This window comes from Myxine glutinosa, chromosome 10 (genome assembly GCF_964187855.1).
Source record: "Myxine glutinosa chromosome 10, kmMyxGlut1.1, whole genome shotgun sequence".
In the NCBI taxonomy this organism is placed as follows: domain Eukaryota; kingdom Metazoa; phylum Chordata; class Myxini; order Myxiniformes; family Myxinidae; genus Myxine; species Myxine glutinosa.
The window spans coordinates 137,108,626-137,126,008 of record NC_136270.1 but is presented as its reverse complement, the minus strand read 5'-3'; the positions used below and the strand labels follow the sequence as shown (position 1 = coordinate 137,126,008).

Below are 17,383 nucleotides of genomic sequence, written 5' to 3'. Positions count from 1 at the left end.
GCGACGGGTTATCATATAACCAAACCAAGCAAATCAAAATAGACAAAGAGGGGAAGGAAGACACGCAAGCTTATGTACAATGATGTGAAATAAAGCGAAACTTAACCCACTCTTGGTGCCACAGAACACACTTTTACAAACAAGATAAGAATGGAGGCGGGACTTCCCTTTGTGTATGATATGCGGGGTGGACACAGGACTTGACGCAGGCCGCTTTGAAAACCAGGTACGGGACGACGAGAGCCAAAGACGAAGAAACCCAGCCATGAGCAATGCCGGCGATGAGTGGCACCCAAGATGCAGAAAGCCAAACGGAGCACGATAAAGTTTACCGCATGTGATGGTCAACTATGGACTTGAATGAGGAGCACCAGCGATGATCGGCCCCTCTACCGGCCATCGTGGCCCCCTTTGGCCTTTCCAGATGACTCCTGGTCGGCCCTTCTTCTTCCTCCTCAAAGCATTTCTTTGCACCCTGTGCATGCGGAGCTCTCCTGTATCTCTATCTCCGACATCTTTCTTCTTCCTCTGCGGTGAGGTCACTCCTTCCCCTTTCCAAAATCAGGTTTATACAAGCTTGGATCAATCCCAAAAATATATTCAAAGATCAATTGGTTGGTTAGAATCCAGAAACGTTTCAGGTTCATGTTCTTATTGGAAATTCTTGAATTGCAAATATTCATTCATTCAAACCATGTCCACTGAATGATAAATGGGTTCTTGTAAATTTGGGTTGGCATCTGACAGGATGAATCCCTCCATGAACAACTTCTTATCCTCCTCTTCCTCTAGGCAGACTCCTCCTTTGTGCACAGCCACACCCACAGGTCGGCCCCAATAAAAACAAATGTACAATCTTTTATTCTTAACCATACAATGCATTACACTGCTGTGGCTCATACGCACTGGCCAGACAGGTTGCGATGGCCTGGTAGCACATGTGTGCCACGCTCTTCGTGACAAGGAATTTCTCACATGGCCCCGCCCACACACTGGAGGTGTTCACACATTCAATATTGCTCTGATTATCCTGTCTATAAATGACATATGCCATATTCTCAGCATTGTGTAACAAACGACTTACTGTGACCGGTCACTGTTACATGGCAATCTAACCTAATCATATATATGCATGTATGATCCATGCCTCATTAACTTTGTCTGTCAATATACTTGTCTTTTGTGTGCACGACTAAACCTATTCTTATAATTAACAAACTTGACAAATCAAGAACTGCACACATTATAATCTTTCCAACTCGTATGATCCTGAATTTAAATATACTAGGGCATGCCCGTACTATATCTATATCTAAAATTATATCCCCCCCCTCTATTTACATGAAATGGTTTGGTCCAAAGCGAACGGCTTGCGAGTACGGTGACAATCCCCCCCCTCTATTTACATGAAATGGTTTGGTCCATTCGCAAAGCCAAAGCGAACGGCAGTTACGAATCGCAGTTACGATGAATCGCAAAGTAGTTTTAATTAGTTTTAAAACATAGTTTAACGCCAACATAGTTTGCCAACGTGAAATAAATGAATACGCTCTCAAATGTGCCGTCCGAGGCAGAGTCTGTTCGCCACGTTCGGCACACGTGATAGCTCGCTGCTCTCTGATTGGTTGAATCGTTTTTGGACATAGCTCGGTAACTACTTGTCCGATTAATTTCAAACCTTGAAAAGGCACATCCTCGGGTCCCCAGCAATATACCTGGCAAGTTTAAAGTATATCGGACCGGTAGTTGTCGAGAAACAGCGGTCACAGACATACAAACATACAAACATACAAACAAACATACACACAGAGATTAGTGGAATTATAGATAGATATATATGCGAAGAGATTTTTATCAACAGAGAATACAGAAAAAGTTTGGATATACAAAAAAGACATGGACTTTGGGAGTTTCCTTAGGTCCTTTATTTCTTTGTCACTATTGATCACTATGCAGGTTATAGATGTGGATGCTGGAGAGGCAAGTATGACTAGAGGGAGGGATTGGTGTCTGTGTCTCTGTCTGTCTATCTACACCAGCAGGTGTGCTGTAATAATCTTCCAAATAGTGTGCACCACTTGTGCTGGTGGGCGTGTACTATTTGTGACGGTGGACGTGTACCATTTTTTTCCTGCATGTGTGGTTGGCAGTGAGAATCCGCTGCTATAGATTCTTGATCCCCAAGTTTTACTTCGCTGTTCCCTACCTGGCTGCCTGCACCTGGTTTTGCTCTTCATATGATTTGAGTTTGCTGTGTCTGTGACGTCAACTCTGAACACTAAACCGGGCATTGCTCTGCCCCTGTCTGTGCGCCATGACAGCACAACCCTCCCGTCCCTTCACAATTCCTGCAGGTGTACGTTACGTTGTACCTCTGGACAGGTACTCCGGCGTGCTCTTGGTGGATCCGGCAGCCTGACGTTATTGCTGACCCTCGACACGTGCCCGTCTGCATTTCGCACAAACTGTGAGATAGAATGTCCAAAATCACTGCAATAACCTTGAGCGGAGTGGTTTACATCCTTTTCCTTCCATTTTGTGTAATTGTACATGCAGTATGTGTTCGTGTTGGTTAGAATCCAGAAACGTTTCAGGTTCATGTTCATGTTGGAAATTCTTGAATTGCAAATATTCATTCATTCAAACCATGTTCACTGAATGATAAATGGGTTCTTTTATATTTGGGTTGGCATCTGACAGGACGGTGCCAGTGGGAGCACATTCACACTGCCTATAGAAAGTCTAGACCCCCTTTCAAAATGTTCACCTTTTGTTACCTTATAACCTGGAATTAAATTGCATTGAATCAATCTTTTTTTCCACCTTTATCGTAACCCACAACTTCCATTTAAAAACAGATTCTACAAATTTCAGAAAATTGAAAAATACAAAACGAATATCTTGGTTTGATAAGTGCCCCCCCTCCGCCCCCCCCCCCCAAGCCAGAGCCTCTGCTGGGTATGTGGGTGGCCCCCTGCGAACCACAAGTGGGCACCCCTGAACACCTCATATGGGCGCCCTTTCTATTGGTGGGCTAATAATATGGTGACAGATCTTCGGGCGAAGAATTGATTCATACCTCGGTTCCGGAGGGGTTAGCGAAGTATTAGAATGAGCAGCTCTGTCTGTCTCTGCGTGTTCTTGTCTTTCCACATCATCATGGGTAATGTATTGTCATATCTCGGCTATGCGTGTACCGATTTTAACCCAACTCGATAGGACAGTAGTGTGGGTCAACCAGCGTGTGATATGTGGCCAACAATGAACCAAGTCAAATGTCAAGGTCATCAAAGGGTGAAAATCACATTTCTAACAATAACTCTGGAATGAATCGTCAGAGAACGAAGCGGGTTTTTACATTAAAGCCCATCAAATCTATGAATTAAGGCAAATCAAATCAAATCAAATCTGACTTAGGAATTGACCGTCAGGTTCCATTGGGATCTGAAAATAAATATTTGACCTTAAAAATTACAATGTCCAAAAATACAAACATTGAAAAAAATCTTTATATCTCAGAAACAGAGCTGCGGAAATCCTTCAAAATTAGTTTGTGGAATCCTCTTAAAAACCCCAATAAATCGCTAAAATAAAATGATGAGCGGAGAAATTCCGACAGGGAAAACGACGTCGTTTATTGGAATTCCACGATGGCAAGAGCAAATGCAGATCTGATGATTTCTGAATATATCGATACGCGCATAGCTCTGGGAATAATGAACCGATCTGCCGATCACCAACAAACTGGGCACAGATGGAGCACAGACTGAACAGACAACAATGATGAATTCCTGCAAATAAAGGTCAAAGGCAACAACTCGAAAACACAACAAAGTGAATGTCACATCATTCTGAAAACTGCTCACAAAGATTTTTTTTTTTTTAGTATTAAGTGGTGGAATTGGTCTATTTATGGATATACGCTCAAATTCTTCAAATATTCACTGAGGGGATGCGGAGAAGAGCATCAAACATGTATGAGTCATGGAGTCAAAATATCATGTCTCACACACACTCATTGATGCTTTACAATTTCACCATTCTACTTTTCCTGGATGCAAAGTCGTAAATAATGTCATCATACTTCAGTCTTTGTCCTAAGTCCTTCTCGATTGAGATGATGTCCAGGTGTGACAGTCTGTCCTGTGACATTGTAGAGCGCAGGTAGCTCTTCATGAGCTTCAGCTTTGAGAAAGAGCGTTCTGGACATGCAACAGTTACCGGCATCGTCAGTAAAACCCTCGGATCCACGTGTACTTTTGGATAAGTGTCCATGATGGAGTTTTAGTTGTTTAGCTCAGTGTTTCAAGTGGAGAACATCTTTCTGGCACTGAGTTGTGCAGAAGCTTGAGTTCCTCCAGTAGCTCGATGGGTTCCAAATCGCTTGAATTTGAATCAGTTATCAGGATATGTCGGCCGTTACAGCTTTTTCTAAGATCATTGTCACTTTAAGCTTTCGTGGCTCCGATGTTAAATAGAAAGTCGAATGGCTGTAGGATGCAGCGCACCTGCTCAAATCTACTGTCCAGTGCAGTCAGACAAACATCAATAACCCTGAAGAAAAATTCAACTTTGAAATTTGTCCGTGAGTCTGAAACTGGTTCATCTGCAGACTCGTAAGAAAAGTAACGTTTATTGCTAACCTTGCGAGTGTCACGAAACGTTGTTTCTGCCTCCACTGACAGCACAAGACACTTGGCAGTATCCATGGCCTGATGCTGATCCATGACCTGATACTGATCTATGACCTGATACTGATCCATGACCTGATACTGATCCATGGCCTGATACTGATCTATGACCTGATACTGATCCATGACCTGACACTGATCCATGGCCTGATGCTGATCCATGGCCTGATCCTGATCCATGACCTGATGCTGATCCATGACCTGATGCTGATCCATGGCCTGATCCTGATCCATGGCCTGATGCTGATCCATGACCTGATACTGATCCATGACCTGATACTGATCCATGGCCTGATACTGATCCATGGCCTGATACTGATCCATGACCTGATACTGATCCATGACCTGATACTGATCCATGGCCTGATACTGATCTATGACCTGATACTGATCCATGACCTGATACTGATCTATGACCTGATACTGATCCATGACCTGATACTGATCTATGACCTGATACTGATCCATGACCTGATACTGATCCATGGCCTGATGCCGATCCATGGCCTGATGCTGATCCATGACCTGATACTGATCCATGGCCTGATGCTGATCCATGACCTGATACTGATCCATGGCCTGATGCTGACCCATGACCTGATACGGATCCATGACCTGATACTGATCCATGACCTGATACTGATCCATGACCTGATGCTGATCCATGACCTGATACTGATCTATGACCTGATACTGATCCATGACCTGATACTGATCCATGACCTGATACTGATCTATGACCTGATACTGATCCATGACCTGATGCTGAGCCATGGCCTGATGCTGATCCATGGCCTGATCCTGATCCATGGCCTGATGCTGATCCATGACCTGATACTGATCCATGACCTGATACTGATCCATGGCCTGATGCTGATCCATGGCCTGATCCTGATCCATGGCCTGATGCTGATCCATGACCTGATACTGATCCATGGCCTGATACTGATCCATGACCTGATGCTGATCCATGGCCTGATCCTGATCCATGGCCTGATGCTGATCCATGACCTGATACTGATCCATGGCCTGATGCTGACCCATGACCTGATATGGATACATGACCTGATACTGATCCATGACCTGATACTGATCCATGACCTGATACTGATCCATGGCCTGATACTGATCCATGACCTGATACTGATCCATGACCTGATACTGATCCATGACCTGATGCTGATCCATGGCCTGATGCTGATCCATGGACTGATCCTGATCCATGGCCTGATACTGATCCATGGCCTGATACTGATCCATGGCCTGATACTGATCCATGACCTGATACTGATCCATGACCTGATACTGATCCATGGCCTGATACTGATCCATGACCTGATACTGATCCATGACCTGATACTGATCCATGACCTGATACTGATCCATGCCCTGATCCTGATCCATGGCCTGATACTGATCCATGACCTGATACTGATCCATGACCTGATACTGATCCATGACCTGATACTGATCCATGACCTGATACTGATCCATGACCTGATACTGATCCATGACCTGATACTGATCCATGGCCTGATACTGATCCATGACCTGATACTGATCCATGACCTGATACGGATCCATGACCTGATACTGATCCATGACCTGATACGGATCCATGACCTGATCCTGATCCATGGCCTGATACTGATCCATGGCCTGATACTGATCCATGACCTGATACTGATCCATGACCTGATACTGATCCATGACCTGATGCTGATCCATGACCTGATACGGATCCATGACCTGATACTGATCCATGACCTGATACTGATCCATGACCTGATACTGATCCATGACCTGATGCTGATCCATGACCTGATACGGATCCATGACCTGATACTGATCCATGACCTGATACGGATCCATGACCTGATACTGATCCATGACCTGATACTGATCCATGACCTGATACTGATCCATGACCTCATGCTGATCCATGACCTGATACTGATCCATGGCCTGATACTGATCCATGGCCTGATACTGGTCCATGACCTGATACTGATGCATGACCTGATGTTGATCTATGACCTGATCAATTCCAGTATCGCTATAGTTCACCAAGTAAGCGTTACACGCCTAGATTAGGTGTCATGTAACATCCAACTGCATGTCCTCTGACTGCAATACCTTGTGACCCGGTCCACTGAAGATTCAGCAAAATTTTCGACAAAACCCACAGACTGTTCACCACCAACTGATTCTTTCTCTGCCTGTCCAGGCATCTGCTCTTCCATTGAAAGTGTTGTTTCTACATCCATTCCCCCATAATTCCTCTCTTGCTGCTGGCAGTGGAGCTGCGACGTTAAGTCAAATGTGCTGCGCTGCGCTCTGGGTAGTTTCCTTAGAAATTTCTCAAAACAGCCTCTTAATGTTGTTTCTCCAACCTTTGACATTTATGAGTAGTTGTAGTTTTAGTAGTTGTAGTAGTAGTAGTAGTAGTAGTTTTAGGAGTAGTTGTAGTTTTAGTAGTTGTAGTAGTTGTAGTAGTAGTAGTAGTTTTAGTTGTTGTAGTTGTAGTAGTTTTAGTAGTTGTAGTAGTAGTTGTTGTTGTAGTCTTTTTCGGAGTAGTTGTAGTTGTAGTAGTAGTAGTTGTTGTAGTAGTAGTAGTAGTTGTAGTCGTAGTTGTAGTAGTTGTAGTAGTTGTTGTCTTTTTAGGAGTAGTTGTAATTGTAGTAGGAGTAGTAGTAGTCGTTGTAGTCGTTTTAGTAGTTGTAGTTGTAGTAGTTGTAGTAGTAGTAGTAGTAGTTTTAGTAGTTGTAGTTGTTGTTGTTGTCTTTTTAGGAGTAGTTGTAATTGTAGTAGTAGTCGTTGTAGTCGTTTTAGTAGTTGTAGTAGTAGTAGTAGTAGTAGTAGTAGTAGTAGTTTTAGTAGTTGTAGTTGTTGTTGTCTTTTTAGGAGTAGTTGTAATTGTAGTAGGAGTAGTAGTAGTCGTTGTAGTCGTTTTAGGAGTAGTTGTAGTTGTAGTTTTAGTAGTTGTAGTAGTAGTAGTAGTAGTTTTAGTTGTTGTAGTTGTAGTAGTAGGCGACGAGTTTGAATGGCTCCCCTGAAAAGCTCAAACTATGTTCTACAAGTCCGATGGCACATTCAAAAACACACTTTGTTTAGACATCACGAGTTGTGTCCGCTGCAGACATGAAATATCCCGGTTTGTTTGTTCGTATTATTTCTGGCTCGTACTTCGCAAGCACTGGAGCTCTATTTCGGGACTTGTTTACACACTCGCATTTCATCATCAACTGCTCACGGGTTCAAGCTCTGCTCTCTCTCACGTCTAAACGCGCAAGTGCACGAAACGAGTCGAAACAACATTCGTCGCATGAAACGAAATGACGTTGCAAAAGCACCACGTGCGTCATGGGAACCTCGTCTTTTGCGTCACAATTCGACGAAGATCAATGAAGATGGACGGAGGGATCCGTGTGTCTGCGGGGGCTGCACTAACATGCGACTCTGTTGCTCTTGTTTGTTGCAGTTGTTTTCACTTTTGATGGATCGTTCCTGCCAATCCCTACTTTCTGGGAAACTTCGCAGCTACACACCAGTGTTGTTTGAACAGATCAATCTCATGTTTTGTCTTCTCATGACGAATCATTGCAAAATGAACAAATTGTTTCGTGATGTGTTCATGGCGTTTGAGGCTTTGGGACGGTCATTGTACACTGCCCGACCTCCTTTTGTAGTTGTCAACTTGTCTTACAATAAGAAAGGGAACATAAACGGATGAAAACACGTTTTATAATCCTGACTAGCAGAAGTACCCGGCATTGCCGGGCGGGGGAGGGGAGGGGAACGGGGGGAGGGGGGAGGGGAGGAGGGGGGGAGGGGAGAAGAGGGAGGGAGGGGAGAAGAGGGAGGGAGGGAGAAGAGGGGGGAGGGGAGAAGAGGGTAGGGGAGAAAAGGGGTAGGGGGAGGGGAGGGGGGAGGAGGAAGGGGAAGGGGGGGAGGGGGAGGGGGAGGGGAGGGAGGGGGAGGGGGAGGGGGAGGGAGGAGGGGTGAGGGGGAGAGGGGGAGGGGGAGGGGGAGGGGAGGGGGAGGGGGGGGGAGGGGAGGGGGGAGGGGAGGGGGGAGGGGAGGGGGAAGAGGAGGCGCGCTGCTCTGCACCGATTCAGATTCCGTGTATAATATTCCTCGCTGAAAAAAATATGGATCTAAAGATGAAAGAAAAAAAACCCTATGTGATGTGAATGGCAATGTCCTCACTGAAATGTGAAAAAACGGAATCGCGCGGCAAGGAACATCACGTGATCGCTCTGAGCGATCGATTGCAACTCTGTGTCGTGGGCGTGGCCAACGTGGCGTCATGCTCCAGGTGATTGGCTAACTCGAGCTCGAGAGAGCCATAATGCGCTACGTTATGGCAAAAAATATGGATCTAATAATGAAAGGGGAAAAAACCTATGTGGTGTGAATGGCAATATTCCTCGCTGAAATGTGAAAAAGCGGGATCGCTTTTCGCTCTGAAATACGTGCGAACGCGTAACTGAGTTAATGGCGGCAAGGAACATCACGTCATCGCTCTGAGCGAATCAGCATGCTGCTCTGCCATTCCGGTCATAATATGCCTTGCTGAAATGCGCTGAGGTAAAAATATGGTTTAAAAATATTATGAAATAATTTTTTTAGGTCGACCATGTTCTTCCCAGGCTCAATGGCCATGTTTGTGCCAAATATCAAGTACGTCAGCCTCTCCTTTTAGGAGTCTACCGGTAACATTACACACACACACACACACAAACTGTGTTTTATATATATAGATTAATAGGGTCAATAGAAATTTTGTAGTTTCCATATTTGCAATGGGATTCCAGGTTCTCATAGGGTCTTGGATCCCATCTGTCATTGTCCACTTATTTTGTCTGAAAAACTTTTCCAGTAGAAATGGTATCTTGGTATTCTTCTTCTTTCGAATGCAGCTTTTTTTCCTTCTTTCTGCCATCATCTTGGAAATCAGCCAACATCACCGCTTTACACAAAAAAGGTGCAAAAAACAGATCCTTGCAACTGCAGACCAATCAGCCTGCTCCCAATAATCAGCAAGGTCATGGAATCCATCATTGCTTCGGATATCAAATCTTTCCTCTTCTCCAATGGCTTGATCTCGGATCATCAATTTGGTTTCAGACCAGGTCACTCTACTCTGGACATACTGCTTCTGATGTGTTGTCAACAATGGATGGAGGTCCTCAATGCCAAACAGAAAATTAGAGCTGTCTCCCGTGACATATCACGTGCCATCGACACTGTCTGGCACCCCGCTCTGCTCACCAAACTCTCCTCCTATGCTTTCCCTGGAAATCTCCACTCATGGCTTGCGGACTTCCTCTCTAGTCGTAGTCAACGTGTGGCCCTGGATGGGTTTCTCTCATCTCCCCCTTCCTGTTCAGGCTGGAGTTCCCCAAGGCAGTGTTCTGGGCTCTGTGCTTTTTCTGGTCTTCATCAAGGATCTCTCTGACTCTCTATTTCTTTGCTGACTCCACTCTCTGCCGCTCCATTCCTCATCCCTCAGATCGACAGTCTGCAGCCTCCTCACTCTCTGCAGACCAGGAGAAAATCACAGACTGGTCAAACAAGTGGAACATGTCTTTCAATCCTGGCAAATCCCACACTCTTACGATGTCTCTCCGAAAAGACCGACTGAACAACCCTCCTATCTACTTTCTGAACAATCCTCTCCAAGAAGTTCTGTCACTCAAGCTTTTGGGTCTCACTATCTGCCATCATCTTTCCTGGGAAAACCACATTTCAAATCTGGTCTCCAAAGCCAGTCGCCGACTGGGCATCCTCCATCGTGTGAGGTCCTTCCTTGACACACCTGAGCTCCTCACCACATACAAAGCTTTCATCTGCAGCTCAATGGAATACTCCCCTCTAGGCTGGTGCTCCTGCCTCACACCTAGCTCGTCTTCACGCTGTTGAAACCAAAGCTTTCAGAATCATTGGAATCTTTGCGGTTCACGTTTCTAACGTGAACCGCCTGGTCCTGCAATGAAGAAACGTGAACCTGCAATGAAGCTAACTCACTCACTCACTCACCACAGGCAGGTAGGTGATCTTTCTGTCTTCTACCAACTCCTATCTGGCCTAGCTCCCCCAGCTCTGTCTGTGCTCTGTCCCCCAAATATTCCTACAGGTCGCACAAGATCTGCCAGTAACCCTCTTCTGGTGAAATTGCCAAAATCAAGTCTCGCTGCTCACCTTCACTTCACTCACTCTTTACTCCTGCCTCTGGAACAAACTACCCCACTCTCTTCAATCGCACTCCTCCCTCCAGGTCTTTAAAACAGCTGTTCACCACCATCTCTTATCTTCCCCCATCCAAAACGTTGATCTCTTCTCCCCGCCCCCCATTGACGAGGTGGAGACATGCCCTTCTTCCCCGAGCCGGAGCACATGGCAATGGCGGCGAATGCAGTTGGCAATCGAGGCTTTAGGAATGGGAATGAAAGGGAATGGAAATGAAAGGGAATCTACTCTATTTGAATTCGGTGCAATGGAGTATTAATTAATGGAAGACAAAGCCTTAACCTAATACACAGAATAAGGAAATAACTACCAACAAGCAGGAAATCTATGATTGGCTAATGCGATTGTATATGACCTAACTAAGGGATGCCCTTTGACCTTTATACACAACTGGAGGAAGGAGGGTGATATTTTTACAACAATAAAAGACACAATTCTCATTTCCACAACACTGCACCCTCCTCCTCTTAGGCACGTCCCGGGCCTATTACCTTTACTTTTAGTGTGGCACGTAGGTGTAGTTCCCTCTACATTTAACCTGACCCTGAGTGTGACAGTTTTAAAACACAAATAAATATGTCCCACTGCTCCATTGCACCCTACCGAACAGACTCACGCCCACAGCTAACCGAATTGCGAAATTGTCTTCAAACTAAACACTTACGGTGGGGGCTCATTATTTACAATTGACGCTATTTTATTTACAAAACTCAACCCAGGACCTGTGATTGTTCTTTTTTGGGGGGGGGGAGACAGCTTGCCCTGCATCGACGCACCATGAAGCACCAAAAAAACGCACCAAAAACACCATCAAGCACCAATCGGTGCACAGTCACCACAGTTCTTAATAAAAATAAAAACAACAAACCCCTGGTGGTGTCTTGCTCTTTGGCTCCCTCTGCTGGCTATTGTTCTCTTCCAGATGTTGTCAACTTCATCATTTTCTTACTGGCAGCCTATTTGGACATAATAAAACTTGCACAGAAAACGTGTCCGTTTTTAATTTATGGCCCACAGGGCCGACTAGGGGTGGTTCACCTGTGTAGCATCGGTGCCCTGTGACCAAGGTCCGCCAGCAAGATCTCGGTCCTTCATGGCCGGTTCCAGCAGAGGGGCTATGCCCCAACCCATGGGGTCCATCAGCGGTGCTCAGCCACAGACATGTGGTCCATACGTGGTGCATCGATGCAGACAGCTGGTTCCGGGAGTTTCGGGCGCACAATGGCGGACTCCCGCGCGCTCCCCTCGGTGCCCAGTGGCGCACAGTCCTCGTGTGGGAGACAAGGGGGGGGGGGGGGAAGACAGGTGAGCGAGGGGTAAGGTCACAAGGGTACACATCAATAAAGGCAATGCAAGGCGAGGTGCGTATGGAGATGGAGCGGAGAAAAGCTCGTCCCTACCGTACGCCCCCCCCCCCCCCCCCCACATGCGACCTACACTACCCTTGCCCTTACCCCATATGTACAAAATCTACACATTACAAATTCGTCACTACTGTCACGTCTTCCCCATATTTCCCCTACACCAAATTTGTCCCCACAATCCCTCTAACCAAATTTGCCATCACCCAATTCATCATCAATCCTCATAAGGAGGGAGAGATGGAACACAAAGCACAATGTCACACCCACATCATGATGCGTCTCACATTCCAAACATTTGCACAATAAAAATAATAAAACATGGCATGGTGCGGAGTTTTGTCACCTCAGGTGAGTGGATGTAGATGGTGCGAGGAGATTCTTAATCCTAACTATCCTCTAAATGACATTAACACACTTTACACTACCCGGGGTCTTCCCTGCCAATCCATTGGCCAACTTAGACTATGGGTCCTAAAAACCAATTCCCATGGACCAAACTGTGATGCTTCTCAATTTGGGGTCTCACTCCCCCGATTCAACTCCCTGTGCCCTTGCACAATTTCAGGACTGGGGCGTGTGGCTCTCCCAGCAGGTCTACCCACCTGCACACCTCCACCACTGTAGTTGCCTCCGAGCTTACCTGCTCCTCACCTAACCTATCTAACTGGGGAAGGCCCCTCCTGGCTCTGTCACCCCTCGGTGCCCTCTGGCACTGGGCTACCCGGGTCCATCCTCCGGATCCTCGGGCCCCATCCACAACAACTCTACCGGCTCCCAGAGCCCACCTGCGGCCTCACCGGGCCGACATCCTAACAGAGGTGGAGTGCTCAACCAACTACACACACTAACAGGCCACACGCCCAGTCATTTCCACGACACTAATGCACCCATTCAATCACCATTCTTCCACACGCACCACAGATGCCAATATCCAACCACAATTTACCTATACCCTCTACCTAACACTTTCACTACCCTCCCCGGGTATTCGTGATGGGGGTCCATCCTCCTTTCCCCCATCCACACCTTCGCACCATCCACTCCACTCCACAGTTTCCACCATACTCACTCCACGACCATCCATTCCATACTCCATATATTCCACACAACCATTCTCCATACACCTGCCGTTGCACACCTGTGCAATCTCACCTGGTGCCACCTGCACCCTCCTTCCTCCCTGGACCATTTGGTCAACACAACACACATCACCATCACTCACTCATACACTGCTCCATCCACCTGTTCAGTTGCACAGCTGTGCAATCTCAATCGCTCCTCTCTCACTGCTCCATACACATCCACGCTCAATACACTTCCGATTCTCAACCACACGGCATCATCTTATCTAACTGTTGCCCTGCTAAAACTCGCGCTTCCCCGTCGCCCCTTTAAACTATTGCGCTCCCTCGTCATTATAATCCAAACTAATCTACCTGCGTCCCCACTACAAGTATCATTGTCACTACCTAACCTTACCGTTACCTATTGTCAATCTCTAGGTCCCTACACACTATATCCTAACCCTCCCGGGCTAGTTTTCACTGCCATAAACTCCATAACTAGTGCTCCTTTGCCCCCGCTGTGAGGGATGGCAGAGTTGCCATCCCACCACATCGGGTATCTCTCACTATAAATTTTGCTCACCAAATTCCAGCCAATTAAAAATTTGCCAATCACTACCAATCATCACTCTGCCAATCCTTGCCAATCATCAAATTTTGCTTTTCAATTTCGGGTCCAAAACACTATCATCATCACACGTCCACTCACTTGAGCCTCTCGGTGCGCCAATTCACTTCTAACGCTCGGCTTCGCAAAGCCGAGCAATGAATGCGGGTTGTTTGGTGCCGGCCGTTGGCTCCGTCCGGCATTCGGTGCAGGGAAGGAGGTTTACCCGGGCCGAGATCCCACGCACCATCTTGGCACGGAGCCGTCCAATGGCCCGATCTCGCCCTGCTGGAACGCCTCAACCACAAAGGGTTGCCATGACGACCCTTCCTACCGGGTCGCCCGCTCCGCTTAGTGGAGCACGGACGCAGCCGTACAGAGCACGGCCCGGCGTGGATCCCTCACGGCGGTTCTTTCGAAACCGCCGCGGTCACGATCCCCGCGGGTCCCCGCTGCACGCAAACCCCGGCACGAACCGAGGGCCCGCTTCGGCTATAAGTCGGTCTAACCGCTAACCCGGTTAACGTTGATGCTCCACTTGCATGCTTACACCCCGCAGCCCGTTCCTTGCTCATACATCCAGCTGTTCCCATGCTCCTCGTCATTGCACCTTCTCTTACACACCCTCCAGGTTCACTCATAGACTTCTTCACACACCCGACCACCGCACACCTTAGCACACACTCATCATTCGCACACCTCACCAACACACCTCTTCATGCCCCCTCCTCGGTCACCTCCTCTGTGACAACCACGGGTGTGCACTCACTTGCACACCCAATCACGTGCTTGCCGACTAACTTCAGCGTGCATTCCCATACACGCTCTACCATTCCAGGTGTGCATCCTTCCATTCCAGGTGTACATTCTCTCTCAACTGCCACAACCAACTCACGCTCTGTGTCACTCTTACTACTTTCACCACCACTCTCGGTCGCGCATTCACCCTTACTCTCAACAGCGTACTCTGTACTCATGCACCCGTCCGTTACACACCTTTCTCGCGCATCCTCTTGTGCATACTCTCCCGTTACACCCTCCGTAACACTCACCACAGGTGTGTACTCTCTCGTTACATCCTCTGTAACACTCCCCAATACGCGCTTCCATGTGCCCCCTCGCACACGCGCTACGACCAACTCACTCTCGACAGCACACTCACTCCTCGGTGCGCACTTTTTCCTCACACACCCCATAGTCGGACATTCTCACACACCTCCTCCTTCACACTCTGCACCTGTCGCACACTTTACCAGTGGCCTCTCACGAACACCCGGGTCCAAACCAACCCCCAAGCCGACTGAATCTCCCCTCACACCATATACATTTCCGCGTACATCGCCACTCACCTCGGTACCTCGTCTCCGCACCTCCTTCGCCACCTGCAAACTCTTTATCTGGTTAGCAAGCACACCATCACGATTTGAGCACCGGCCTTGCACATATTCCATCTCCTCCTCCCTTATCTCCCTCTTAGTTTCCCTCCGTCTCTTCTTAATTTCACTCACCCCCTCTTCCACTTCCTCTAATTTTTCCTTTACCTCCTTCATTTCCCGGTGCGCCCCCTCAATTTCGTCCTCTAAGGCCACCTTGATAGTTTCTATGTGCGTCCTCACCTCCCGGTCCTTCGTCTCCATTACTTCTGTCACCTCGTCCAACCTCTTCGTCAACCCCTCATGTACCATCTGACATTCCTTCTTTGTCGCTATTAATTCATTTTTTATGTCTTTTTGTGTCGCTTTTAACCCCCCGATTATTGCAGTGTTCTTTTCCACTTGGTCCACTAGTTCCTTTTGTCCCACTGTCAGCTGTTCTACTCCCCTCGTCAGAACCTCTATGCCCCCCTGTAACCTAGCCGTATTATTCCTCACCACTTTCTCCATACGCTTCTCACCTCGCTTTACCTCCTCGCGTACCCCCGAGACATCCTCACCCACACCTCGTCTTATCTCCTCCCCCATTTCTCCCATCTCTTTAGTAGATGCCGCCCTCATTTGTTCTAATTCATCCCTCTGAGCATCCAGTTTACCTTCCAACCCGATTTTCACCTCCTCTATCTGGTTCTCCATCTGTTTGATTTCCCAGGCGGATTGCTCCCCTATTTCCCGCAATTTGCCTTCCATCTTATCTTCTAGCCCCGTTAACCCATTCTTTACCTCTTTATCCCATTGTCTAACCCCTCAAATTTATTGTCCAACCCCTCGAATTTACTGTCCAACCCCTCAAATGTATTGTCCAACCCCTCAAATGTATTGTCCAACCCCTCAAATTTACTGTCCAACCCCTCAAATTTATTTCCAAATTGTTCGCTGGTACCCCTCGCTTCGTCCCTCATTCTGCTTTCCATCCCTTCCATCTGGTTCCCCATCCTATCCATTTTTGCATTCAGTTGGGTCAAGAATAATCTGAGGTCAAACCCGGTTTGCCCAGCGTCCCCAGCCGCCACCACGGGCTCACCCTCCGCGGCGCCGCCATTTTGTGACCCTCCAACCACGTGCGCGAGGGTGCCATTTTGTGCGCCTGACACCTCCTCAACCACATTATCATTTCTCTCCTCCATTTCTTCCCTCTGGTCCTGGGTTACCCATAACCCCTCTTCTAGTTCCCCCACCGGCATCCAATCATCTTGACCATCCATGGCACGACTTAAATTTAGATGTTATTGCAATCTCGGCCGCTCCAAATTTTGACCAAATTTTTTTTTTTAGATGTTTAAAAATTTGGTTCGGGCCTCGAATCTCACTCCCAGACACCAATTGTTATGGAACCCGTGGTTGGCCTCGGTTCCCGTTATCGAGGGGGGATTAAGCCCCTAGTCTGTTACTGACCGACGTGGTCCCGGGGGTATGACGCCACGCCCGGTCGGCGCTGGGTAGGGTTTTAGGCCCACAAGTCCTATGACCTAAATACCAGCGCTTCCCGGTACGCGAAGGAACACCCCCCGCTCATGGCCGCAGCGTAATGGATGTTGCGCCGAGCGAAGCGAACCGCGGCGTGAGCCGTTTACCAAGACTAGACCCGATTCCTTAACGTTGGCCAAAATCGTGCCACAGGTATTCAATGGGGAAAAGACAAAGACGATGGATGTGAAGAAGAAGAAGACAAAAAGGGTTTGAAATATGACTATAATTTATTACTACTATTTACAAGACCAAAGAAACCAAGGAGAAGGAAGGATACGAAAATAAAGACAGAAGGAATCAAGGAGACACAGTGCAACGCTAGCTTACCTACAGTCTTAATTATACCCAGGACGAGACACACAAAACGGACGACAATCAAACTCATACGGATGGGGAAATGAAGGCAGGAACGATTGGCTGGAAGGAGGGGAAGGTCCAAGTGGTCCACAGAGCTGGAAGGATGCGGGTGGTGGGTGTGATCCCGGCTCGATTTGAGCAGCCG

The 17,383-nt window shown here is 47.4% G+C and overlaps 1 protein-coding gene across 1 annotated transcript in view; it reads right to left on the bottom strand.

Annotated features, from left to right (window-relative positions):
* The window catches only part of LOC137433732 (uncharacterized), a 43,310-nt gene extending 42,630 nt beyond the window's left edge, over positions 1-680 (bottom strand). Inside the window, exon 1 of the mRNA XM_068126006.2 lies at positions 333-680. Coding sequence (XP_067982107.2) covers positions 333-400 — 68 coding nt within the window. The 5' untranslated portion in view covers positions 401-680. The remainder of the gene's footprint in view (positions 1-332) is intronic.
* Between the last annotated feature and the right edge of the window lie 16,703 nt (positions 681-17,383).